This window comes from Odontesthes bonariensis, chromosome 22 (genome assembly GCF_027942865.1).
Source record: "Odontesthes bonariensis isolate fOdoBon6 chromosome 22, fOdoBon6.hap1, whole genome shotgun sequence".
In the NCBI taxonomy this organism is placed as follows: Eukaryota; Metazoa; Chordata; class Actinopteri; order Atheriniformes; family Atherinopsidae; genus Odontesthes; species Odontesthes bonariensis.
The window spans coordinates 4384170-4410249 of record NC_134527.1 but is presented as its reverse complement, the minus strand read 5'-3'; the positions used below and the strand labels follow the sequence as shown (position 1 = coordinate 4410249).

General features: G+C 42.4%; 4 protein-coding genes across 7 annotated transcripts in view; 1 reads left to right on the top strand and 3 right to left on the bottom strand.

Moving 5' to 3' along the window:
* c6.2 (complement component 6, duplicate 2) overlaps positions 1-1649 on the bottom strand; it is a 28235-nt gene extending 26586 nt beyond the window's left edge. The window contains exons 1-3 of the mRNA XM_075455882.1: positions 1116-1649; positions 813-985; positions 234-364 (exon numbers count right to left, since the gene is read on the bottom strand). Coding sequence (XP_075311997.1) covers positions 234-364; positions 813-985; positions 1116-1247 — 436 coding nt within the window. The 5' untranslated portion in view covers positions 1248-1649. The remainder of the gene's footprint in view (positions 1-233; positions 365-812; positions 986-1115) is intronic.
* A 2565-nt stretch (positions 1650-4214) lies between these two features.
* On the bottom strand, positions 4215-13056 carry rnf180b (ring finger protein 180b). 4 transcript variants are annotated; one of them, XM_075456080.1, is made up of 9 exons: positions 12947-13056; positions 12283-12335; positions 11845-12004; positions 11157-11246; positions 8359-9072; positions 7363-7491; positions 6954-7173; positions 6091-6216; positions 4215-4987 (listed from the first exon to the last, which is right to left on the bottom strand). In XM_075456080.1, exons 3-9 carry the CDS (start codon positions 11899-11901, stop codon positions 4791-4793), a joined length of 1533 nt encoding a protein of 510 aa, XP_075312195.1. In that variant the 5' UTR covers positions 11902-12004; positions 12283-12335; positions 12947-13056; the 3' UTR covers positions 4215-4790. The 4 variants fall into 4 exon arrangements, with proteins under 4 accessions (XP_075312195.1, XP_075312194.1, XP_075312197.1 ...); XM_075456079.1 differs by lacking the exon at positions 12283-12335; XM_075456082.1 differs by lacking the exon at positions 12283-12335 and having other exon boundaries at positions 11845-11999.
* A 2749-nt stretch (positions 13057-15805) lies between these two features.
* Positions 15806-17458, top strand: htr1ab (5-hydroxytryptamine (serotonin) receptor 1A b). Its single transcript, XM_075455487.1, has one exon. The coding sequence runs from the start codon at positions 15966-15968 to the stop codon at positions 17214-17216; it is 1251 nt and encodes a 416-aa protein (XP_075311602.1). The 5' UTR covers positions 15806-15965; the 3' UTR covers positions 17217-17458.
* Positions 17459-22559: 5101 nt separating this feature from the next.
* On the bottom strand, positions 22560-24646 carry LOC142372677 (tripartite motif-containing protein 16-like). The gene has a single exon (XM_075455627.1). The coding sequence runs from the start codon at positions 24637-24639 to the stop codon at positions 22966-22968; it is 1674 nt and encodes a 557-aa protein (XP_075311742.1). The 5' UTR covers positions 24640-24646; the 3' UTR covers positions 22560-22965.
* Between the last annotated feature and the right edge of the window lie 1434 nt (positions 24647-26080).

Genomic DNA, 26080 nt, shown 5'->3' with positions numbered 1-26080 from the left:
AGCTTTTCCGAATGCTTCAACAGATTCAAATGAGAGCAGATTATGTAAATGAAATGTACTTGAGTGAGACATAAGTGATTCCTGTCTGAAGAATGTCTTTATGCAGAAATCAGGGGCAGCGAAATATACAAGCCTTATTTAAAATAACCTGCAGAGATCTTTTTAGATGAAACAAAAACAAAACTTTTTTAAAGCATTGGAGAAAAAAAAAGAAGAGAGTGTTGTTTGTGTACTTTTTCTGTGAAGCTGCAGCACCCCCAGCAGGCACATGGACTTCAGCATCTCCGTTACGAACATCTCCAGGCAGCACTGCAGCTGGATGAAGAGCCGGCAGATTTCAGGATGGATCTCTCCGTCCTCCGGCCTGCGGCGTGCAGAAACAGAGAGGGGGGAATGGAGGGAAACAGGAGTCTCAGTCACACCCATTCATTTACACGTTGCATTCCAGCTCAGAATCCAGGCTCTGAAACGGGTTCTTTGCACCTGATGGAGGTTTTCTCTATTTTTCTAACATTAATTGAGATAAATCACCTTTTTTTTAACCTCTCTATAAATTCTAACGTTTCAAACACAAAACATCTCTCTGTAAAATATATATTTATTAAACTGCAAAGCTTTTCCTGTCATCTCATTCATTAACAACACAAGACTTCACCTGCTTCAGTGTTAAAAATGACGCTTTTAAGTGGCAGACGGCCCTAATTCAGCTGTCATGTGTGAAGTGTGAGAAACACGAGCTTTGTTTCCATGATCACTATCCAACATACCAGCGCACAGGCCGAGCCTAACAACAGTGGAAGCTTTGCTGTTACCCTGAGACGGAGATGACGGCCAGGTCCTGGTACGCAGCCCGCGCCATGAAGCATCCTTTGGTCCGCGTGTGGTGCATCTGCGCCCGCAGGGACGGACAGTCGGCGGAGATCTCCCCCACGGAGATCACCTGCTCCCGGTACAGCGCGACGAGGGTGTTGAATTCCTGGACAGTCTGGACAGAAGTCAGCAACACCGGACAGCTGGTTAACCTTTGCAGACTGCGGCATCACACAGTCTCACAGCTCTCCTCACTGGTTACCAGCCTGATTTTTATTTTTTTATTTTTTTTGCTCTGTACCCACCATCCTGCTGTCGTCCAGCTCCCCCGCCGCGCTCGCTCGGCGCTCGGGCTCCGTCTGCGCCCCTCTGCTGGTGGGAAAAATGCTCCCCGAGGATCTCGGGCGCTTTTTCCGCCCGTACGGTGCAGAACACATGCATGCACACCCGCCACCCGCAGACAGACACACCAAGAGATGTCTTTCCTGCTGCCTGCGCCACCCTATGAAAGAAAACAACACCCCCCCCCCCTAAAAAAATAAAAAATAAAGGGTTTTTTTGTCCGCTTTGACGCAGGTGGGTCGATTTTGGTTGACGGTCAAAGACACCGCGGGAGCGCGCGGTTAATGCCCCGGAACAGGACCCGTGTTTCGGGCCGACAGGACACCCAGCAGCTGCCTCTGCATCCCAGCCGAGAGGAGAGTCACCTTCAGCCCCTCCTGAAGGCCGAGAGGGAGGGAGGCTCCTCCGTCTTCCGCGGCCGCCTCTCGCTCACGTGTGACGGGAGCCAACAGCGAGACAAGCCGTCAACCTCCGCCGAGCAATTAACTGTTTATGAGCACCGCTGCCCCCCCCTGCTTTCACACCGCTGCTCGGGTTAAACACGTTTAATGTTTGCAGAAAATAAACAGAAACCACTAACATGAGACAAAATAAAGCAAAAAACATGCTTTTAATTAATTAAAGAAAATTCTGCATAGTGATATTGTCACCTCAGTTCATTCAGACATGAGTCACTGGCCTTTTAGTGACCAGCTGTATGTCTCACATATTACATTTCAACAGGATTCTCCCCATAGGACTAGTTCATCTCTCACTCCCTTCACCGTCCCAGTAATGGCTGTCTGGTGAGGGGCTTCAGCTCAACCGGGGGTCGTTTTTGCCCCGGATTCTTTGCTATTAAAGTAAAAAACAAAAGGTTTTATCATCATTGCAGAAGGGATTTTTAATGTTTAAAAATACTAATTTATTTTTCATGCTGCATGGGACCCCTTTTTTTAGGTATTTTGACTCCTTAACTCTTTATGACACTGAGGATATTTAAATATCTGACAAACCTGTAAGCTTATATTTTTTATGTATCTGTACTTATTTATTTAAACTAATATTCTTAATAATTTATCCCTTTTTTATTTATTTATTTAATTTTTTAATTTTTATTATTTTTATTTATTTTTATTTTCTCTTTTGTTGGCCTGTGGGTGGGTCAGGGGTTGACAGAATTGTTGCTGCTACTGATTGTATTTATAATTTTATTCTGTCCCAACAATGCTGTTAAGTTTAAAATGTCAAATAAACAAAGTTTAAAAAATAAAAATAAAAATACATAAAAGAATATGTATGAATATGTGAATTTAAAAACAAGCAACAGTCCAGATAAATTCAAAGATATCGTGCAGATTTCATGCATAGACACATGAGAACAGAAATGTTTTTAACCTGGATTTAAAAATGTCTCCATTTGGTGAAAGTTTAATCTCCACTGGCAGTTTGTTCCACTTGTTTGCAGCATAACAGCTAAATGCTGCTTCTCCATGTTTAGTCTGGACTCTGGACTGGACCAGCTGACCTGAGTCCTTGGATCTCAGAGCTCTGCTGGCTTTATATTCTCTGAACACATCACAGATTGTAAACCATCAGCAGGCTTTTAAAATCTATTCTGTGACTTTTATAACTCTAAAGTCACCCATCGGACACCTGAGCACAACACTGGGGTCTTTGTATGTGTACAGGTGGAGAAAAAAACAAGAAAACTGTGTTGGACATCTTTTCTTGAGCTACCAGGACTTTATTCACAGACCATTTCATTATGAGTTAGCCATCAGTCAGACTTTCACCTGAGAAAACAAACCACCTGTAAACAGATATTTTTCTCCTCCAGCGTACGTATTCCGGCTTGTTATCAGTTTTTCAAGCAGCACCGTATGTGCAAGCTTTAAACTAAACTGTAAACTTAAAGATTAATAATGTGTAAAGACCACGTGCATTTCATTAAAGGGACAGTTCGCCTCTTTTGACATGAAGCTGTATGACATCCCATATCAGCAACATTTCTGAACATCTTCTTACCCCCTGCTGCGTCCTGTGAGCCGAGTTCCAGCCTCGTTTTGGTGTTGATGAAGGTAGTCCGGCTAGTTGGCTGGGTTTTAAAAAATAAAGCGTCTTGCTTCTCAAAACAATATGCGTTCAACAGAGTAATACATTTCCATCACAAAATCGTTCTCCAGGAAAAAGTCAGACCTCACAATCGCTTGGTGCTATTTTCTCTCCCTTCGTATCACTGCCTGCTGCCGACAGCCACACCTGTTATGGTGTTTGCTGCACAGTCTACACAGCAGGCAGTGATACGAAGGGAGAGAAAATAGGGCCAAGCGATTGTGAGGTCTGACTTCTTCCTGGAGAACCATTTTGTGATGCAAATGTATTACTCTGTTGAACGCATATTGTTTTAAGAAGCAAAACGCTTTATTTTTTAAACCCCAGCCAACTAGCCGGAACTACTTTCTGTGTTTTTAACTTTTGGAGGGACTGTGAACTCCTTGATTCATCCAGAATAAGTAAGTAACATTTGTCTAGTGTACCATTCTGCTTTTTGCTATATTTTGACTGCTAAGTAAGCTTGCTGCTGGTTTAGTTTCTCTGTGTGATAACAGCCCCCATTGAAACTAGTTTCAGCCAATTGTCTTCCCATTTGTCTCGGTACCTAACTTACCGCGCTTACTCCAGCACTAGTTATGCTCTTAGCTGTTTGGATTTGGAAGGAAATGCACTTATGATTTCTTGTGACCTGAAGTTCTTTTGCCTACCGATGTGGAACACACTTATTGTAAGTCACTTTGGATAAAAGCGACTGCAGAATGACCGTAATATAATATAATGTACTTTCGTCAACACCAAAACGAGGCTGGAACTCTGCTCACAGGACGCAGCAGGGGGTAAGAAAATGTTCATAAATGATGTTGCTAGTATGGGATGTCATACAGCTTCATGTCAAAAGAGGCGAACTGTCCCTTTAAATGAGAATAAAACCAAACTGTCAGCAGCATCTCCAGCTTCCCATTTTGTAGGTTTGCTTGGAAAAAGAAAAAAAGAGAAAGAGTGGGACTGAATGACTGAAGGAGCGCTTGATTTTAAAAGCTGTTTTATTGCTTATTGTTGATTGACTTTTCTTTTTTTTTGGGTGTGTTGGGATTTAAAAAATAACAGCATTTGCTTACAGAAAGAGAGAGAAATCAAAATATTTAGCAATAAAGTACCTCTGGTAAGGGTTAGACTATAAAGTGCCCTCAGCAGACTGAGGATATAAACTGAAATATTAGCGTTTAAGCTGACGTAGCCAGAGTTTTCAGCAAATAACCCCTTTGTTTGGTAAAGCTGAACACTTTCCAACTCACAAATAAAAGCCTGATATTAGGCAGAATCCTTCAAAAGTTCATAGAATTTTTAATGCTAAACGTGGCAGAATAACTTGATTCAGCCTAAAAGGGAAAGAAATCTATTTGCTTTTGTAAATATTAAAACAAAACGACTCAGATATTCCACAGAAAAACAGCAGCATGATGTTGTAGAAAGTGAAAACAGTCGAGTGAACCCATGTTGTTGACTTTTTTTGTGCAAATTCGCTCTCTTTCCCAAGTGTTCCCCAAGATAAATCAGACCATCGAGGCAGGAAATAAAACCCTTGCGCCCTCCTCGGCGTGTCAGAAGAAGCAGTAGTACAGCAGGATGCAGAGGAGCAGGAGCGCCAGGATCCAGTTGAGCGAGTGGACGCAGACGATGACCAGGCCGATGTCGAAGAGCCAGCCTCGCATGTCGTGGAAGTTCAGAGCTTCGAGTGTGAAGCCTCCGTGGGCAAAGTGCCAGCGTCTCCGTGCGGTCGCTGCGTTCCTCTGATATTCTGAAGCACAACAACCAGAGGTGCGTAGTAACGAGTTACATCTACCCGAGTAAGTTTTTGAAAAACATTATACTTCTAGGTGTAGTTTTAAATCTCTATGCTTTTTACTTTTCCTTGAGTAGATGTGTGCAGCAGAAACTGTCCTCTTACTCCGCTACATTAGGCTACAATGAGCTGGTTACTTTTCTTCTTACCTCTTTGGTATTCTACGCCTCATTATTTTTATCCCCCCGCGTACGCCTCATTTTAATGTTTTATTCTGACAGAGAGAGAGACTTCCGCCAAAGGCTCTACCACCTGACTGTGTTCCACCAATCAGACGCAGCCGTGCAGTCGGGTCACGTGACCGTACTCGATCTCAGCGGCGGGACGGGTTAGCTTTAGCATTAGCAGTCGTAGCAAACAAACAAAGAAACAGATGAAAAATGTCAGAACCAACGGTGGGAAATGAAGACGCAGACGAGGCCTCATACTGAAAGCATGTTTACCTTACAAAGAGTGAGAAACAGCAGCTACATTATGTGTCTTCTGTGGCAACCAAAACAAACGCACATTTCAGCAGAAACTCAACATCTAACTTGAGGAAACATGTAGCGCTAAGTTTCCTAAACTCGTTTTTCCCCCCATGGATAGGTGAATGTTTGTTTTTTAGGTTACATATGGGTTACACATGTTTTAAACATTTCCTAAGTCTCTTTTATTTTTTATTGAAGTATTTGAATTTACCTGGATTATTTTAATTTAAGCTATTTTGTAATTAATTAATTAATTTTAATTTATTTTATCAATTGGATGAACTCTAATTTGCCTAAAGATGATTATTTAGTATTTTTGTCTGTCTGATTGAATGCTTGTGTTAACAAATAAATCAGACGTTACTCAACAGTTACTCAGTACTGGAGTAGTTTTTTCACCGAGCACTTTTTTACTCTTACTCAAGTAATTATTTGGATGACTTTTTACTTCTACTTTTGGCTACTCTACCCACCTCTGATTATCAGTTACCCTACTTATGTTCGCTGTGAACAAGCTAGACTGAGAGTTTTTTAAGAGAAACAGACAAAAACATAATTTATACGCCTATAACTGGCGCAGGTTCTCACCCCAAAAGGACCAGAAGTGTTTGCGGAAGCTGGGTAGAGGCCATTTTGCACACAGCGAATTCTGGAAGTTCTGCTTGCGAGCGACATAGACTCTGGGGAAGAAAGTCTTTGCAGTCTGGTTGAGCTCTGATGGGGAATGAGGACAGTTTTAGTCAATTACAATCGGTTGTGAATTCTTCATTTTCTGTTCATTAAAGGGATAGTTCGCCTCTTTTGACATGAAGCTGTATGACATCCCATATCAGCAACATCATTTCTGAACATCTTCTTACCCCCTGCTGCGTCCTGTGAGCAGAGTTCCAGCCTCGTTTTGGTGTTGACGAAAGTAGTTCCGGCTAGTTGGCTGGGGTTTAAAAAATAAAGCGTTTTGCTTCTCAAAACAATATGCGTTCAAAAGAGTAATATATTTGTGTCACAAAATCTTTCTCCAGGAAAAAGTGAGACCTCACAATTGCTTGGCCCTATTTTCTCTCCCTTCATATCACTGCCTGCTGTGCAGACCGAGCAGCAAACACCGTAACAGGCGCGGCTGTCGGCAGCAGGCAGTGATACGAAGGGAGAGAAAATAGGGCCAAGCGATTGTGAGGTCTGACTTTTTCCTGGAGAACCATTTTGTGATGCAAATGTATTACTCTGTTGAACGCATATTGTTTTGAGAAGCAAAACGCTTTATTTTTTAAACCCCAGCCAACTAGCCGGAACTACTTTCGTCAACACCAAAACGAGGCTGGAACTCTGCTCACAGGACGCAGCAGGGGGTAAGAAGATGTTCAGAAATGATGTTGCTGATATGGGATGTCATACAGCTTCAAGTCAAAAGAGGCGAACTGTCCCTTTAAATAAGAACGACGGCGGACGCTCACCTCTGTGGAAGCTGGTGTGTGAGATGAGGGTGCGGCACAGAGGGCAGGGGGTGCTGGCGTGCCGGTTCTTGGCGAGCGTGCGGAGGCACGGCTCGCAGAAGACGTGGCCGCAGGGCTGGCAGCTGTACGGACTGAAGTAGATGTCCAGGCACACGGCGCAGGTCACGGCCTCCCTGCCCTCCTCCTCACTGTCCAGCGGCGAAGCGCTCTCACCTCCAGCCTGCACGCAAACATCTGAAGATATCACATCTGGTTTGCTGGCATGAGAGTGGAAAACATCTCCCATCCATCCTCTGAAACTGGCTCCTCTGCCACTCTTACATGTAACAACTTCTCTTAACTTTAGATGAATAGTTAAAATATTCTATTCCTGAGAGAAATGCAAAAGTAAAAACAGAATTCTGAGTACCGGCTCCTTCTCCTGCCGGCTGTGGAGCCATCTTTCTCTCTTCCTCTGTTTCCTGCGCTGACTCTTCAGACGGTTCTTCTCTCTTTTGCTCAGCCCTAATAAGTCTGGGGAGACCTCAGAGGCCCGAGGCTGCGAGAACAACACAGAATAAGCCACCGAGGACAACCAAAAGAAAAGCTGACACACAACAAGAGTGCTAATGTTATTTGGAGATGTATTAAAAGTAGGGCTGGGCAACGATTGAAATGTTTAATCTAATTAATCACATGATTTCCCTGATTAATCACGATTAATCGCATTTGTACGCAAAATCCAAAAATGAATTCAAAAGTAGCGTATAGCTTTTAGCATTTAGTTTTATTTTAGATGTGCTGCCATATGAATGAAAGTGCCATAACATTTGTTGTGCAAACACACTTTTAACATCAGCATCTTTCTGTAGTTTTTATGTAGAAGCCTCGCTCCACTGTCTGTTTCCTTGAATGACTTGCTGCTATCAGTTGTGTGTTTTGCCTTTAAGTGATATTTTAGACTGGAGCTACTACGCTGAGAAGACAATTCAACTTGGCAGAGTTTACAGATGACTTTGGTTCTGTCGACTCCGCCGTCTGGAAGAACTTTAAAATGAAAATGGCCGAGTAAAAGTTCCGTACCCTTCTCCATGTTTGGTGGATCCGCCGATTGCTTTCTTTTCCTGTTCCACAGCAGACAGCAACAGACTTTTACAAAATAAAAGCCTGTGAGCAACAGACTTTTACAAAATAAAAGCCTGTGAGCAACAAACTTTTACAAAAATAAAAGCCTGTGAGCAACAAACTTTTACAAAAATAAAAGCCCATGAGCAACAGACTTTTACAATAATAAAATATTATATAAAATATTGATAAAAATATATAGATAAAATATTTATCGGCGTTAAATAATTGACGAGTTAACGCGATAATAACGAGTTAACGCGCCCAGCCCTAATTAAAACAATCCCGTGCAGCAGCTTACCTCTGCTCCCTCCTCCAGCTCGGCAGCTCTGTTAGAGGTGGATCTTCCTCTGTGAGAGGGCAGGGACTCAGAGAGCTCCTGGTGGACCGATGCGGTGGCCAAAGCTTCCACGTCCGCCTCAGCCGGCAGCGGCTGCTGATGCAGAGGAGGCCGTGCACCTCCTGAGGCAGCCGGACGGCAGCGGACGGCGTTAACTGAGGCTTCCCTCGTGGGGCTGGTGGGATAAGAACCAGACGATCCCGACCTCATCAGATCCACAGCAGACATGCCGGGAGGGCCAACGGGGCAAAAACACGACCTGAAGTCTCCCCCGTCCTCCAGGCTGCCCCTTCTCCTGTGAGAGATGCAGTAAAGGGGGCTGAAGGAAAACGGCTGAGTGCTTCCAGCGTGGCTGAGCTGATGCGAGGCCTCCACCGGACGGATGTGGGACATGACGGCAGTGCAGTTGAGCTGTAAACTGTCCAGGGCCGACCTGCTGAGTTCAGGCCGCTCTTCCTTCCTCTGAGAGCAGTCCGACAGCAGACCCGCCCCGGGCTTTGTCCTCCTGGGCTGGACGATGAGGACGCAGCGCTTGTGGTCGTGATCGACGCGGCTCTTGCTGAGGTGGACGGCGGCGTCCTGGCCGCAGGGACAGTCGGAGCGATTAATGAAGTTGAAGCCGCCCAAACGAGCCCCGCAGTTATGGCAGTTCAGCTTTCCCACGGTCCACTGGGCCTGGAGAGACACCACAGCCACGAGTTATTCATTTATTCTGATAAAAATATCAAATCTGGAGGTAAACAGCGGGATGCAACTGCAGGTAAAACGATTGTGTTCATCGATTAATCAGATTTCTCATCATATGGCTTTTATTGTGTTGCATAAGACTGATTAAGCACCTACAGCAGCCATGGGGTTGATGTCAAAGCGTGAGGAACTGACTTGTTAGAGTTAAAAATACAAACCTGAATCACAGAGTATAGGCAAGGCAAGTTTATCTGTACAGCACAACTCAACTACAAGGTGATTCAAAGTGCTTTACAGAGACATTAAAACAGTAGAAATAAAAAGCATGATTTAAATTAAAAAAAAAAAGAGAAAGAAATAAGAAAAATTGATAAAATCAGGAGTTAAAATGTGATTAAGTTTTGAAACTCAAGCTTCAGATTTGGAGCTTTATTCAAACGCAGCTGAAAATAGGTGTGTCTTCAGCCTGGACTTAAACACACTGAGTGGCTGTGTTCGAAACCGCATACTTCTCCTACTACTCCCACTACTCATACTAACTTTAACTTTTTTTAAGTTTCCGGATGCATACTAGATTCTCCTAAATGTTGGGTATGCATCATGAGGTTACTACTCATACTCAAACTACCCAAGATGCAACGTAACGTCGCCGATCGTCATTTCCTGTCAAAACGGCAGTTTCAAGCTAGCTACAACGAGGGTGGGTTCACTTCCTGTTTTCAAAACAAAAGCACCAATTGTATGGTAATGGTTTTCCCTATGATTAAAGGCAACGGGTATTTTATTTTGTGAAAATAACCGGAAGTGCGTTGCTCACTGCGGCTAGCTTTAGTAGCGCCGAATTCGTGGGAACAAAATTGTGAATAGCCGGTATTTTGTCAGGTTTTCAACACGTTGGGGATCTAAACGACTACTTTCTCACCTGAAAATGTTTCAAATGTTGCTAAAGTTTACAGAGTTTAGAGCTTAAGCGAAATCAGCTTCAGGCCGGCTGATTTCGGCTCGGGCAGGAACGAAATGCATTGTGGGTAAATGCTCTGCATACTGTCTGATCGATGAGTATGCAGTATGTAGTATGTAGTATGTAGTAGGCGGTATGGAAGTATGTAGTATGTAGTATGTAGTATGTAGTATGTAGTATGGAAGTATGTAGTATGCGGTTTCGAACACACTGAGTGTTTCAGCTGATCTGAGGCTTTCTGGGAGTTTGTTCCAGACATGTGGAGCATAGAAGCTGAATGCAGCTTTTATTTATATACAGTCATTAAAGAAAAAATGTTTTAGGATTCAGGATATAATAAGAATAATTATACCAGAGGTCTGGACCATCAGAACACCTTGATTCTTCTCTTCTTCACACATTCTGCTGTAGATCTGCTGCTGTGTTTGGGATCTTTGTCCTGTTGATGAGCCAGTTTCAGCCCAGCTTTAGCCTCACATCTGACTCTAGAACACTTTGGTATCCAGAGGAGTTCATGGTGGACTCAATGGCCGCATTCGGACAGAGCAGTTCTAAGAACGGTCCACCTGGATTACATTTGTTGTGTTCACTCCTTTCCACTCCTCCAGGGAGGTTGTATCTTTTGTTTAGATCGCATCGATTCGGGTCTTGACGAAAACCGGAAGTGATGTAGTTCAGAAAATAAAAACGGGATAAAACGGGAACTTCTTTGCCGTCATTAAAAGAAACATCCCAGCTACATGAAACCGAAGAATACTTTCACTTACATTCTGTACATGTGTTTTTTCTGCATGGGTTGTTTGGCAGATTAGCATTATGCTATTGATGGGTAGTTGTACTAGCTGTTTCTAAGGTTTCTGTACGTTAGCGGCTAGTTAGCGAAATGCTAGCACTTGTCTAGTGCATTAAACAGATTGAGGATGATGTGTTCAAAGGGGAATTATATATGGCTTATAGGGCCATATATATATATATATATATATATATATATATATATATATATATAAAATTTACCTAAAATCATACAATAAAAAAAAAATAAAAAAAATCAGCTTTTTCTTATTATTTCCCCCATCAGCATAATATCCAGTTGCCATGGTGACACACTCACCTGATGAACCGAGGTCAGGATCCACTCCGGCAGCTTGTCAACATTCACGTGCCAAATGGTGCAAACAGCAGCCGAACTTTCCTCCGCGGCCTGAAGTTAAACACACGGACAGACGCCGGCTTTAACAACCGCTGCCAGCTTTGCATCTGAAACTCCGAGGTCTCTCACAGCTTTACAAGCTGTCACTGCTCAACATTTTCAGATAAGACCTCGAATTTGAGACGTTACATTTCAGCAGATCTGCTGGGAGGTGGATGAGATTACAACAACGATACAATCAGCCACAACTCGGGATATTTGGCACAGAAGTTTTTGTGTTGAGTTATTTGTAACCACAGCCCGCACCAAGGCAGAGAGTAACAGCTGTTAGATAAAAGCTGCTTCGTGCCACAATTATTCATGGTGATTAAAAATGAGTGATGCTTGACCGAGCAGCAAACACCGTAACAGGCGCGGCTATCGGCAGGCGGCAGCAGGCAGTGATACGAAGGGAGAGAAAATAGGGCCAAGCCATGTGAGGTCGAAACGAGGCTGGAACTCGGCTCACAGGACGCAGCAGGGGGTAAGAAGATGTTCAGAAATGATGTTGCTGATATGGGATGTTACACAGCTTCATGTCAAAAGAGGCGAACTATCCCTTTAAACGAAACACTTTGCAGTATGTCGGATACACCAGATTTTCACCAACCATTGACAGGCACATCAAGTCTGCGACGGCCTTCCGACACCTTCTGCAGCGGAGCATGGTTCCCCTCCTCTACACACCGACCAGCAGTGTCCTCAGTCCATCTGCCGTCTGTGGTGATGGCAGCCGGGACGCACACGTGCACAACATGTCCACGACTGTGCTGAAACAGAACAGAACAATAAAAAGATTTAAAAAAAGATTCTGTTAAAGAAACAAACTGGTGACTGAGGAATGGAAGATGTGTTTGTGGTTTCTGCACAAACAGGGAGAAAGATGAATCTCTTGATCTTTAAAAGGGCGTTAAACACTGGATACAGTCGCAGTTTTCTTAAGCATGGAGAACTAAACCCAACCTGGTGGTGTTTCCTCTGAGGCTGCATTGGTTCTGGTGAGACTACAGTCACACTGAGCCTCTTTTAGACAGTTCAAGTTCTGCACCTGAGCTCTCAGATCCAAGGACTCAGGTCAGCTGGTCCAGTCCAGAGTCCAGACTAAACATGGAGAAGCAGCATTTAGCTGTTATGCTGCAAACAAGTGGAACAAACTGCCAGTGGAGATTAAACTTTCACCAAATGGAGACATTTTTAAATCCAGGTTAAAGACATTTCTGTTCTCATGTGTCTATGCATGAAATCTGCACGATATCTTTGCATTTATCTGCTTGTTTTTATTTATTTTAATTATTGTATTTGTTCCTCTTTATATTCTTTTATGCATTTGTAATGCTTCTTCCACTCCCTGCTGCAATGCTTTTATTTTATGTGAAGCACTTTGAATTGTTTGTACATGAAATGTGCTACAAACAAATCTGATTTGATTTGATTTGATCTTAAGCTACGAAGCTTTCAGCCATTTCTCCTCGTTTAACCACAGAGGTGACATCAACGTTTATTCTTCCACATCTTTTTCCTTGTGTAAAGCACAAAGCTGACAGCAATTGTGTCAGAATAAACAACCTCCTGCTAACTTAGCTGCTTAGCCACCTGCCGCTATCAACAACAACAACAACAACAACAACAACAACAACAACAACAAGCTCTCCGCGGCGGGTGTTCGTCCCCTCGAAAGAAGACATTTTAAAAGAGAACGTTTCTCTGCTTACCAGACAGCTCGGGGTTGTTCTCGGCTTGAGGTGACGCCGCACATAAATCAAAGAAAGACTTAAACTAAAGAAGGAAGTCTCTCTCTTTTTTTCCGGCTGTAAATATGTCCGTGACGTCACAAAAAGTGGGACTCTACGGGACGGCTACTAGGCCAAAATACATCCCGCGCTGAAAGCCTCAACGGTCATTTCTCCCGTTTTTTTGTGAACTGTTATCTTTGTTTTAAATCTGAAATGTTTCATCTCCACTTCATTTCTATGTTTCGAATTATCTTTATTAGGGGAATTAAAGTGAATGAAATAAAACAAATGTCAAAAATATAACATATTGGACAGATAGTTGGCGTTTTGTCGTCATGTAGTTTTTGCTTAACTGCAGAGAAATTAAGTACATTCAGTCCATTTTCAGCAGGGGTGGAAGTAACGAATTACAAATACTCACGTTACTGTAATTAAGTAGATTTTTTGGGTACTTGTACTTTTCTGAATATTTTTTTCAAGTTGTAATTTTACTCATACTTGAGTACAATTTACACCATGTAATCTAGGTCGGTACTTTTAAAATCAAAAGTCGCTACTGACTGTCGTTTACAAGACTTCAACGTCTAATCTCAAAAAACACACTACAGGAAGAGGTTTTACAACTATACTTGTATGATATCTTATTGTTCATGTGTTAAGGTTATTGATTTGGCTAAAGCTGCCATTGGTCAGCCTGATAATAAGATGTGTGTGCCATCTGTTTAGACTCTGGCCTCGTAACAGTCACATCATTGCAGTAATTTCACTGGATAAGGTGAGCTGTTTTTGGTTAAAAAACCTGGCGCACAGTGCTGAGCTGCATCTCAAATTAATATTCAGGTTCCCAGCTCTCTGCTGACATATATCACAAGAGCAGGGGTTTAATTCACACATTAATCTTGCCTAAAGATTTCAAGTTATCTTGGGGGTTAACTTGAAATTTAACGTTTTAACGCAAAATTAGCTTTTTAGGCAAGATTAATGTCACACCAGGCAGCGTTTTTCCAATCTTCTCTATTGTCCAGCTCTGGTGAGCCTGTGGGAATTGTAGTCTAGTACTAGAGTACTTAAGTATTTTTTTCAACACTAGTACTTTTACTTGTAATTGAGTACAATTTAAGCAATCTAACAGTACTTGTACTTGAGTACAGATTTTCAGTATCTTTCCACCTCTGATTTTCAGATACTTTATTTCTGGCACAAACTCACTGTACAAGTTTTCTTAAACAATAGTTCTTCAGGCTTTCTGGAAGACTTTCAAAGTTTTTTTCTTTTTCACTTCGGCTGCTACATTTTCAGTCCAGTTCTTGTACCTGACCATTTTCAGAAGTATGCAGTTTTTTTTTTTTAATTATTAAGACACTTATTACTAGCCAACAAATCATTCAAGCATAAAAAAAGGCACACAAGGGATGAACCAGTGTTATGTCTTCACATAACAGAAAACCTAGCAAAGGACAGATTTCAGTTTTAATCTTTAGGTGCTTTTTTGTTTGCAGCCTGTCACAAAGACACATCATTTATTCCCATTTCTTTTGTTGCATCTACAATAAAAAGCCAACAATAACACAATTTGACAGACAGAAAATAGTTTTTCTAGTTTATAATAATAGTTTTTAAATAGTTTTTAAATGATTTTGGCACCAACAAGAGGATTTCCAAAGAGCTATTTGCCAGATCTTGGCATTGCGTACAGTGGGCCTTAAAAAAACGAGACTTGTTCAGGAGATAAGTGTCAGGCCTAAAAAGATGAGCATCTGAAAGTGATGTCCTTAAGAAAGAGGAAAACATCCAGCAAAGACCTGACACAGGAGCTGAGAGATGCATCTGGACCTTCAGCTGATCCATCTGCTGTTGGCCCAAGCCTCATCAGAAATGGGCTCCATGGAAGGGTGGCTGTCAGGAAGCCGTTCTTAAGGAAGGGAAACAGGGAGAAAAGGCTGAGCTGTGCCAAAGGACACAAGAAGTGGGCTGAAAATCAGTGGCAGCAGGTCTGATGGAGGGATGAATCCTCCCCAGAGCCCGGAGCTCAACATTACTGAAGCAGTGTGGGATCATGCTGACAGAGAACGGAACAAAAGGCAGCCCACATCCAAAGAAGAGCTTTGGGATGTCCTTCAAGAAGCCTGGAGAACTATTCCTGAAGACTCCTTAAAGAAAGGACAGAAAGCTCGTCTGAGAGGGTTCAGGCTGAGTTGAACTATCTTGGTTTTCATACCAAATACAGACTTTCATGCTCGTTAGAATCCAATAAACTAGTGCTGTTCGTTATCAATTTGAATTCTTATTTCAGTAAAAATGTGCATATATTATACACGATTATTTGATTTTTTTTTAAATGGTTTATGCGTGCGTCATTCAAACTGTGAGAACACAAAGTTTCCTTTGTTATAACAGCAGGCCAACGCCAGGTGGCAGTGTCACTGCCATAGATCTGTGTGGTCATCTGAGTGCTCTGACCGTGCAGCTGAAAACAGAGGATGTGAAGTTAAAGAAGAAAAACAAGGTGATGAAACACATTCTCACTGACAGGGCTCAGTTAAAACATCCCATTTAATGTGAAAAAAAATCAAAACCATCAATCACAACTTCAGGAAGATTCAGTTTCAACAAATAAACACAAATCATGAAGATAGCAAATACACGCCTTAACCTGCAAAATGAAAAACATCCAGAATCGAAAAATAACTGTTTAAACGGATTTTTTTTTCATTGCTGCCAAAAACCTTGTTGTTTGAGCTGTCGACTAAACGGACACAACCAAACTAAACCAGCCAGACTCTGCAACAGCCTCACAGACAAATGACGCGTTTTCCATCACTGGTATAAATACGCAGCATCATTCTCCGTCAGCAGCCGACACTTGCAGTCCACGGTAGTTCTGAAGCACCCCACAGTCCCGCAGTCCGCCATGCGCCCTGCAAGGTGCCACCGCGCGATGAACGCCGGGCTCTCCATGGAGTGACCGAATCTCTCCAAAACGCAGAGTTCACCAACAATGGAGGGCGCAAACAACACGACAGCCTGGCCCCAGTTTGAAAACTCAACAATCAAACCCTCCAACCCTGAGGACGAGGAGGTGAAGCTGAGTTACCAGGTGGTCACGTCCCTCCTGCTTTGCGCGCTCATCCTGTGCGCAATCTTTGGGAATGCCTGCGTGGTGGCGGCCATCGCGTTGGAGAGGTCCCTCCAGAACGTGGCCAACTACCTGATCGGTTCTCTGGCCGTGACCGACCTGATGGTGTCGGTGCTGGTGCTGCCCATGGCGGCGCTTTACCAGATCTTAAACCGGTGGACGCTCGGGCAGGTTCCGTGCGACATCTTCATCTCCCTGGATGTGCTGTGCTGCACGTCGTCCATCCTGCACCTGTGCGCCATCGCGCTGGACAGATACTGGGCGATCACGGAGCCCATAGAGTACATGAAGAAGAGGACGCCGAGGAGAGCCGCGGTTCTCATCAGTGTCACTTGGCTCGTCGGGTTCTCCATCTCGGTGCCGCCCATGTTGGTCATGCGCTCTCAGCCCAGCAGCATGGCGGAGGACAGGGCGAATCCGAAGCAGTGTAAGATCAGGCAAGACCCCTGGTACACAATATACTCCACATTCGGGGCTTTTTACATCCCGCTGTCCCTGATGCTGGTTTTATATGGACGGATATTCAAAGCTGCGCGTTTTCGGATCAGGAGGACTGTGCGTAAAACTGAGAAAAAGAAAGTTTCCGACTCGTGTTTGGCGCTGTCCCCCGCGCTGTTCCACAAAAAGCCCCACGGAGACGCGCAGGGAAAGAGCTGGAGACGGAGTGTGGAGCCCCGGGCGCCGCCGAGCGCCAACGGCGCGGTGAAGCACGCGGAGGACGGCGAGTCTCTGGAGATAATCGAAGTTCACAGCAACTCCAAAGGCAACCTGCCGCTGCCCAACACCCCGAGCCCCGTGCCGCTGTTCGAGAGCAGGCACGAGAAGGCGACCGAGGCGAAGAAGAAGATCGCGCTGGTGCGGGAGCGCAAAGCGGTGAAGACTCTGGGCATCATCATGGGCACCTTCATCCTCTGCTGGCTGCCCTTCTTCATCGTCGCCCTGGTCATGCCTTTCTGCCAGGAGTCGTGCTACATGCCCCGCTGGCTGGAGGATGTGATAAACTGGCTGGGCTACTCCAACTCCTTACTGAACCCCATCATCTACGCATACTTTAACAAAGACTTCCAAAGCGCGTTCAAGAAAATAATCAAGTGTCATTTCTGCAAGCCGTGATGGTTCCACGTTTAGTCTCTTCGTCTTTTAATTAAAAACAAAGTATTTATTTTATGCGCCCTGGAAGCCTCCAAAGAACCTGCTCTGAATCAGGAATGGCGCTAAAGATGAAAAGCGATTACTGTTGATAATCTCCATGGTTCATATCTCCAGAAATGTCTGTAGCCTATGCATAGATAAAGCTGTGATTGTTTGATTGAAGCTCCATGTTCCTCACCCATCCTGCTCTGTAAAGTCTAATAAAGAAGAACTTTTTAATAATCTCTTTTTTCTGAATTCATCATTTCAACATTTAATAGATTAACGCTTTCTAGGATCATTAGTTGTCTTAAAAGTGTACAAAAATGAAGTTTTAATCATTGGATTCAGGTTTTTGTGGAAATTTGCTGCTTTTTGCACATTTATGTTAAACTGATCATTTGGGTGAACAAATAAACAACTCTGAATCTGAGAAAACCATCACTTCATCTAAAAATAGGCTATTTTTTTCCTCTAACAGTGACACTAATAAGCAGATTCTCCACTATACATTCAGTGTTTTCTACTTTTCATGCAGCAGTTGGAATTTAAAGCTCCGTTACATTCATCATAGACAATATGATCTGTAAACTTAATGAAAACATCTGGCCCCTGCCACTGAAAGCTGTGCAGGTGTATGATGAGACACCAGAAGCTGTCAGCAGCCCAGACTGCAGCATCCTGCCGTGGATTGCTTTGTTTTTTACCTCTCTACATGAAGCAGAAAGTAAAATAGGACTCATACACCGTGATTAAATAACCTCTTGGCCTATTGACAGGTCAGTCATTGCAAACTCATTCAGTGCTTGAAGATGTTTAAACTCTCAGAACTTTCTCACACAATCTGTAGGAGCTATTTCTCTATTTTTAGTTAAGTCTTAGAATTTAGATTTATTTTATAGCCTATTATTTGCTTAGTTTTTGGTTGATAATTAGGATTTTAGGATAAATTGGTTTGTAATTAATTTAATTGATTTTTTGTTTGGGAAATGGGCGTTTCACACATAAATACAGAGGTTTTAGGCAGCTCTGGACGCACTTGGGTGGTCACATTTTTTTTTTTTACCAGTCGTCATTCACCCAGCCAGTCAATCAGTGGGTGAACAGGTGAGGCAATCAGGCAGAAATTGTGGGAATCAGAGCAGGAGAGGCAGGAAGGGATCCGGTGAAGCTGCCATGTTTGGTTCTGCCTGCAAACTTGGAATAAATCCATAATGAACTACATTTTTTTAACCTTTTGGACCTTCTTGTACTGCATAAACCAGAAACCCCTACAGTGTGTGATGTTTATTTTTAGTTTGGTCACCTTTAAGTCAAAAGTTTTTTCTATTATTTTTATAGACAAATAGTCACTACACAATTTGGTGAAGATCTCGTAAAAAAAAACAGTGAATTTTTGGGGAAGTATGCGTTTGAAACACACGTTCAGCATACTGAGAATGTTTAAAACTGCATACGAGGAGAAGTCTTTGGAATATGAACACCATAAAGTGTCACTGAAGAACTGCACTGTAAAGAATTTCCCCGTAAAATAACAGCAGCTACTGTTATTTATTTCAACAGTATATTACCGTTTTTTGGATTACAGTATATGACAACCGTCGGTATACCTCGGTGACGCAGAGATAGCAGCGTCCACAGCAACCACCTTAACAACGGTAGAAAACGTGATATTCTTACGTTTTTTCAAGGAGATCCCAAAATCTTCGGCGAAACTAATAAACAAAAGATCGTCTACATTCTCTGAACGAAGATTCTGAAAATATGATGCATAGTTCTCGCTGGAAATTCCATCGAAATGCATACAAATGCAGATGGTTTCTTAAAATATTATGTTTTTCACAGAAAAAAGGTCGACAGTCGGCCATTTTCCTTTTTTTAGCTGAGGGAAACTTGATAGTCACGTGACCTGGTTGCGAAGCAAATGAATAGGCCAAATAAAACGTGGTATTGTCACAATTTTGGGGGCCAAATTGTGACAATACCACGTTTCCCCTTGTGGACCAACGTAGCTATTACACGTAGAATAACGGTAGGTGTTGTGGTTATTTTACAGTGCAACTACTGTTATTTATCAAGCAGTATAATACTGTTTTTTTAATTGCAGTACATGACGGTAGGATAACTGTTATTTACAGCGCATCTTCCGGAATTGATTTAACAGTATAATAACGTATTTCGGATTACAGTATATGGCAGTCGGAGAACTACAAATACTGTTTTATGCTGTTAAATTACAGTTATCTACTGGTATTGTTAAATGACTGATTTAACTGTTAATTTACATGCGAGAGAAAAGTATTCAACAGTATTTTACAATTATTATAAAATACAGTAGGATACTGTTGTAAATCCACCGTACATTTACAGCAATTCATTACAAATATTGTTTTATGTTGTTAAATTACAGTTATCTACTGGTACTGTTAAATCAATCAATCAATCAATCAATCAATCAATCAATCAATCAATCTTTATTTATATAGCGCATTTCATACTACAGGCAACTCAATGTGCTTTACATAAAGACATAAAAAATACAACACAGGAATACAGAGCAAAATTAAATTAAGCTAATAGTAAGATTGGTATAACTATAACAGGTAATTTGAGTAAACTAACAAAAGCTAACAAACATGGATAAACTTTCCTCTAAGAGGAAGCATTTAAAAATATAGCTAATAACAGAACGGTTGGTATAATAAATGATAACAGATCTTCAATACTGTATATGAATATGACTAAGAGGGAGCATTTAAGCCGTTCAATGGTCCATAAATCAAATTAAAGGGGACTGGGGTAAAAAACTTTCATCTGAGAGGAAATATTAAGGTTTATACAGTGATAATAGGTCTTAATAAACCATTTGAATATGACTAAGTTAAATGACTGATTTAACTGTTAATTTACATGTGAGGGATGAATATTTATTTTACAATTATTATAAAATACAGTAGGATACTGTTGTAAATCCACCGTAAATATACAGCAATTCGTTACAGTGTGGAACAGAGCGGAACAGATTAGATGTGAGATCCTGACAGACAGTGTGATAATTGATCATTAAGGGGAAAATCCTCGTCTTATGAATTGTCACAGCAGGACTCCGGCGCATCTCTTGGATCAGAGAACATTTTTCTCCTCATTCGGCCTCCTGAGACTTCAGATGGTTTCTACTGATTTCCACTATACTGATCATCTAATGTGAAGCATGTGTGGATCTGCTGTTTCCCCGATGCTGATTGCTAATCAAAGAGAGTCTGCTGAGTTTAGTCATTCCCCTGCAGTGACATAACGAACACCTCGGGTGGGCTAAGTGGGCAAACATACAAATAGAAATAGAAATAGAAAAATACTTTATTCATCCCCCAATGGGGGAAATTCAAATGAGTCAATTAGCTCAAAAAAAATGATAAAATCATTAATATTTACAATTATTGTATATTAACAACAACAATAATAATACCAATTCTAATAAAATACTACTACTTACTACTACTACTAATAATAATAATAAATTACTAAATAAATAAATAAATAATCAATAAATAAAAAATCAATAAAAAATAAAAAAAAATAAAATCAATCAATCAATGTAGATTTATTCAGAGAGAAAGAGGCAAGAAAAGAAAAAGAAACACTCACATACACACACTGGTCAAGAAGGTTAAGGTGGAAGAAGTTTCTGCCCTTTTCCTCCATCACCCTTCTTCATGTAACATAAAAGTCTGTCTTAAAAACGGCGTGAAGGTGGCGCACAGATGGATGCTGGAGAGGTGGTCACCATAGCGACATATGATGGGGAGGAGGGGGGGGGGGTTGCAAACTCCGGGGGCCGGGGAGCAATTACCCGATCAAAGGCCTGCTGGGACACAGGAATACAGAGGTGTGTATGAGCGGGTCCACAGCTGGCAGACAATAAACAGGTGTAATTTTCATTGTGTCTGCTTGTGTATTCATGGAAGGACTGAAGAGTTCTAATCTTCTCAGAATAAGAGTCCCACAACCCTCTCTCTCTTTTCCAGAGTTGGACTACTGGCTGTTTTCTGAAGGGAATAAAAAGCACGATGATTACAGGCTACTGTAGTGATTTAAACAGGGAAACTAAGATAAAAGTGTGGGGGACCAAACATAACTGTTGCTTCCTTCCTTTATCTGGATATTTTTCCTAAAACTGTCACTTCTATTGATTTATTTATACAACTATTAGGGCTGGGCAACGATTAAAATGTTTAATCTAATTAATCGCATGCGTCAAGCCAGCTTCAGCGTCAAGCCAGATTTTAATGTTGATTTTAATGTTGATTGTTGTTGATTGTTGTTGATATTGCTCATGTTGGGGGTGGTGGGGGGGTAGTATGTGTGCAGTGTGGTTGTCGGTGTGATGTTGTGTGTGAGTTTATGAATTGAATTGATTTTATTACTGATTTCATTATGTAAAGCACTTTGTGTTGCTTTTTTCTTTAGTATGAAAGGTGCTATATAAATAAAGTTTGATTTGAGTTTGATTTGATTTCCCTGATTAATCCCGATTAATCGCATTTGTACGCAGAATCCAAAAATGACTCCAAAAGTAGCGTATAGCTTTTAGCATTTAGTTTTATTTTAAATGTGCTGCCATATGAATGAAAGTGCCATAACATTTGTTGTGCAAACACACTTTTAACATCAGCATCTTTCTGTAGTTTTTATGTAGAAGCCTCGCTCCACTGTCTGTTTCCTTGAATGACTTGCTGCTATCAGTTGTGTGTTTTGCCTTTAAGTGATATTTTAGACTGGAACTACTACGCTGAGAAGACAATTCAACTTGGCAGTGTTTACAGATGACTTTGGTTCTGTCGACTCCGCCGTCTGGAAGAACTTTAAAATGAAAATGGCTGAGTAAAAGTTCCGTACCCTTCTCCATGTTTGGTGGATCCGCCGATTACTTTCTTTTCCTGTTCCTCAGCAGACAGCAGCAGACTTTTACAAAATAAAAGCCTATGAGCAACAGACTTTTACAATAATAAAATAAATAATAAACAGGGGAGGTCTGTGGCGTAGTGTGTTGAGCCCCATGTACAGAGGCTATAGTCCTCTCTGCAGCCGGTTCGAGTCCCGCATCGGACGGCCCTGTGCTGCTTGTTGTTCCCCCTCTCTCTGCCCCCTGCTTCCTGTCTTTCTGAACTTTCCATTAAAGGCACAAAAGCCCCAACAAAAATGTTTCTTTTAAAAATGCGTTAATGTGTATCGGTGTTAAATAACTAGCGAGTTAACAGCTGCATTGATTCACTGAAACATGTTCAAACATGAATATAAACACAGAATATGAGACAGAAACGGAGCTTTAAAGTGAATATTTGGCCTGAGCGCCTTTATTCTCAAACACAGCCTGAACAAATGAACAAAATCAAAGTCAGCGTAACTCCAGGATTATTTTCCCATTTCCACAGTGATGAGATCTGAAAAGAGTCTGTGATAAAGGAAGGTCTGCTGACTCCTCTGCTGGGCTCCATGAAGTGGAAGAGAAACAACAACATACAGACACACCGACACCAGGATCCCACTGATGTTTAGAGCTCAGAGAAGTTTAGATTTGAATATTTCTGTGAATCAAACTCCTCATCAGCAGTGATATCCTCCATGGCTGCACAGACACAGGAAACAGCAGCAAATAAACAGCAGAACAGCAGCAGAGACATCCCAGCAGCCAGCTGTCAGCCACAAGCTGACTAAATACATTTATTTCACTTTACACAAACTCTGCTGAGTCTCCATAAGAATAAAGCCAGATCCCAGCACAGAGCGGCTGAGTGAATGTGGTCTGGACTCTGTGGAGGAGAGTCATGGTTCCAGAGACCCTGTAGAAGGACAGAATACCTGCTCTGTGATCCAGGTACACTCCCACTCTGGAGGGCAGAGGACCTGAGATGGAGGTTCTAATGCTGTTGTGCATAAATATATAACTGTTTGGGTCACAATGTAATACCCAAGATTTGTCATTAAATCCAAATCCACATTCATTCCCTCTTCCTGCTCTGCGGATGTTCTTGTATGCGACTGCTACAACTCCTCTCCCTCTCCACTCCACCTCCCAGTAACAACGTCCAGTCAGACTCTCTCTGCTCAGGACCTGCCAATAATCAGTGAATCTGTCTGGATGATCAGAATAAGACTGAGGATGTTTCATAAATCTCACTTTTCTGTTCCCCTCTGACAGTAACAGCTTTCTGTTTGCTGTGTTTGGATCCAGTGTGATTTCACATGAATATCTTAAGAATCCAGCTCTGCTCGTTGGTTCTGGTTCTGGTTCTGGTTCTGACAGTAAAACATCCACTTCAGCGACTCTCAATGAGATGTTGGCCCATTCCTCTCTCAGGATGTCCTGTAGTTTATCTCTGAGCTCTGACACAGCTGCTGTCACATCCTCAAAGTGCCTCAGAGGACGGATCTGGATGCTGGATGAGTGTGTAGCCCCCCTGAGTGCTGCCACTGAGGGGCAGCTGTGCAGAAACTGGCTCTGATCCTCTGTGTGTGAGAGCTGCTGCAGCTCAGCATCTTTCCTCTTCAGCTCAGTGATCTCCTGCTCCAGCTTCTCCTGAAGCTCTTTGACTCGACTCCCTTCGGCTTCCTGCTGGGATCTGATCTGCTGCTTCACATCAGAGCTTCTTTTCTGGAGGAGACGGATCAGCTCGGCGAAGATCTTCTGGCTGTGCTCCTCTGTTTTATCAGCAGACCGATCGATGGCCTCCAGCTCCTGCTGAAGCAGCTTCACATCTTTCTCTGCGTCCTGGATTCTCTGCTGGATCTGCTGCCGACTCCCCTCCAGCTCTCTCTGCCTCTCAGTCCTTTCTGCTGCAGCTGACACTGTGTCGTGGCCTTTATGATCGTCCATTAAGCAGAGATAACAGATGCACTTCTGATCGGTACGGCAGAAAATCTTCATCACCTCACCGTGAACAGAGCAGATGTTCTCCTGGAGCTTCTTGGAGGGCTCCACCAGCTTGTGTTTCCTGAGTGGAGCTGAATCATAATGAGGCTGAAGGTGTTCCTCACAGTAAGAGGCCGGACAGGATAAACAGGACTTGGTGGCTTTCAGCTTCCTCCCAGAGCAGACATCACAGGCCACATCTTCAGCTCCAGCATAGCAGTGATCAGCAGGAGCAGCTTGGAGTCCAGTCTTCTTCAGCTGCTCCACTAAATCAGCTAACATGGTGTTTTTCCCCAGGACAGGCCTCGGTATGAAGGTTTTCCTGCACTGAGGGCAGCTGTGGATCCCCTTCTGATCCTCTCCATCCCAGTGGGCTTTAATACAGCTCATGCAGTAGCTGTGTCCACAGGGAATAGCCACCGGATCCTTCAGCAGATCCAGGCAGATCGAACAGGAGAAGCTTTCTCGGTCCAGCTGAACTCCTTTCTGCGCCATTTCTCCTCTCAGATCAGGACGACTCAGTGAGTTTCACTTCCTGAAAGCTGAAACTTATCTGAGCTCTGAGCTATAAATCACGTGTCTGTGCAGATAACAGAGCCGTTCGGTTCACATTCTGTTGGTCACACCCATCATGAGCTGCAGATCTGAAGGGGAGGGAACAACAAGTGAGTCGGAGCTGATTCACAGCAGACTTCATGGTTAAAACACGGGTCGATTCTTCTTTTAATCCCTTTGGAAAGAAGCTTCACTTTAATAGTAAATGCAGCAGAGTTTTGAACCTGAAAAATCAGGAAGAACATTTAGAAACTAGGGCCGGGCAACGATTAAAATGTTTAATCTAATTAATCACATGATTTCCACGATTCATCACGATTAATCGTATTTGTACGCAAAATCCAAAAGTAGTGTATAGCCTTTAGCATTTAGCTTTATTTTAAATGTGCTGCCATATGAATGAAAGTGCCATAACATTTGTTGTGCAAACACACTTTTAACATCAGCATCTTTCTGTAGTTTTTATGTAGAAGCCTCGCTCCACTGTCTGTTTCCTTGAATGACTTGCTGCTATCAGTTGTGTGTTTTGCCTTTAAGTGATATTTTAGACTGGAACTACTACGCTGAGAAGACAATTCAACTTGGCAGTGTTTACAGATGACTTTGGTTCTGTCGACTCCGCCGTCTGGAAGAACTTTAAAATGAAAATGGCCGAGTAAAAGTTCCGTACCCTTCTCCATGTTTGGTGGATCCGCCGATTACTTTCTTTTCCTGTTCCACAGCAGACAGCAGCAGACTTTTACAAAATAAAAGCCTGTGAGCAACAGACTTTTACAATAATAAAATAAATAATAAAACAGGGGTGGTCCGTGGCGTAGTGGGTTGAGCAGGCGCCCCATGTACAGAGGCTATAGTCCTCGCTGCAGCTGGCCCCGGTTTGAGTCCCGCATCCGACGGTCCTGTGCTGCATGTCGTTCCCCCTCTCTCTGACCCCTGCTTCCTGTCTCTCTGAACTTTCCTATCCATTAAAGGCACAAAAGTCACAAAAAATTATAATAAAAAATAAATAAAATATGTTAATGCTCGATAAAATATTTATCGGCGTTAAATAATTAGCGAGTTAACATGATAATAACGAGTTAACTCGCCCAGCCCTAACAATTACATACATTATTCAATTCATTATGTGTATGGATGGAAAGGAAATCATTTTTGATACTTTCCCCTTAAAATCCAACCGAACATATTTGGTATTGGTTGAGACCTCCTGGAGGCTTTCTGTTTGGCTGCATAGTGTTAGGCTGTTAGGGTTGAAGATGAGAATAATTCCGGTTTATCTTCTGAAATTAACCTTTTTTCCAGCATCTATTGGGTTTAAATGTAGTTAATCCATGTAGTTTGTATTTTACAGGTAGATTTGAAGCTAATTTGTCTTATTTTT

Bases quoted from the DNA above. Each gene is read 5' to 3' on its own strand.
- htr1ab (XM_075455487.1), top strand. From the start codon at position 15,966: ATGGAGGGCGCAAACAACACGACAGCCTGGCCCCAGTTTGAAAACTCA.
- LOC142372677 (XM_075455627.1), bottom strand. From the start codon at position 24,639: ATGGCGCAGAAAGGAGTTCAGCTGGACCGAGAAAGCTTCTCCTGTTCG.
- rnf180b (XM_075456080.1), bottom strand. From the start codon at position 11,901: ATGCTCCGCTGCAGAAGGTGTCGGAAGGCCGTCGCAGACTTGATGTGC. The intron at 7,174-7,362 runs GTACTCAGAATT...GTTTGCGTGCAG, and splicing joins GCCGGCAGGAGAAGGAGCCG to GCTGGAGGTGAGAGCGCTTC. The intron at 4,988-6,090 runs GTGAGAACCTGC...GTTGTGCTTCAG, and splicing joins ACACTTCTGGTCCTTTTGGG to AATATCAGAGGAACGCAGCG.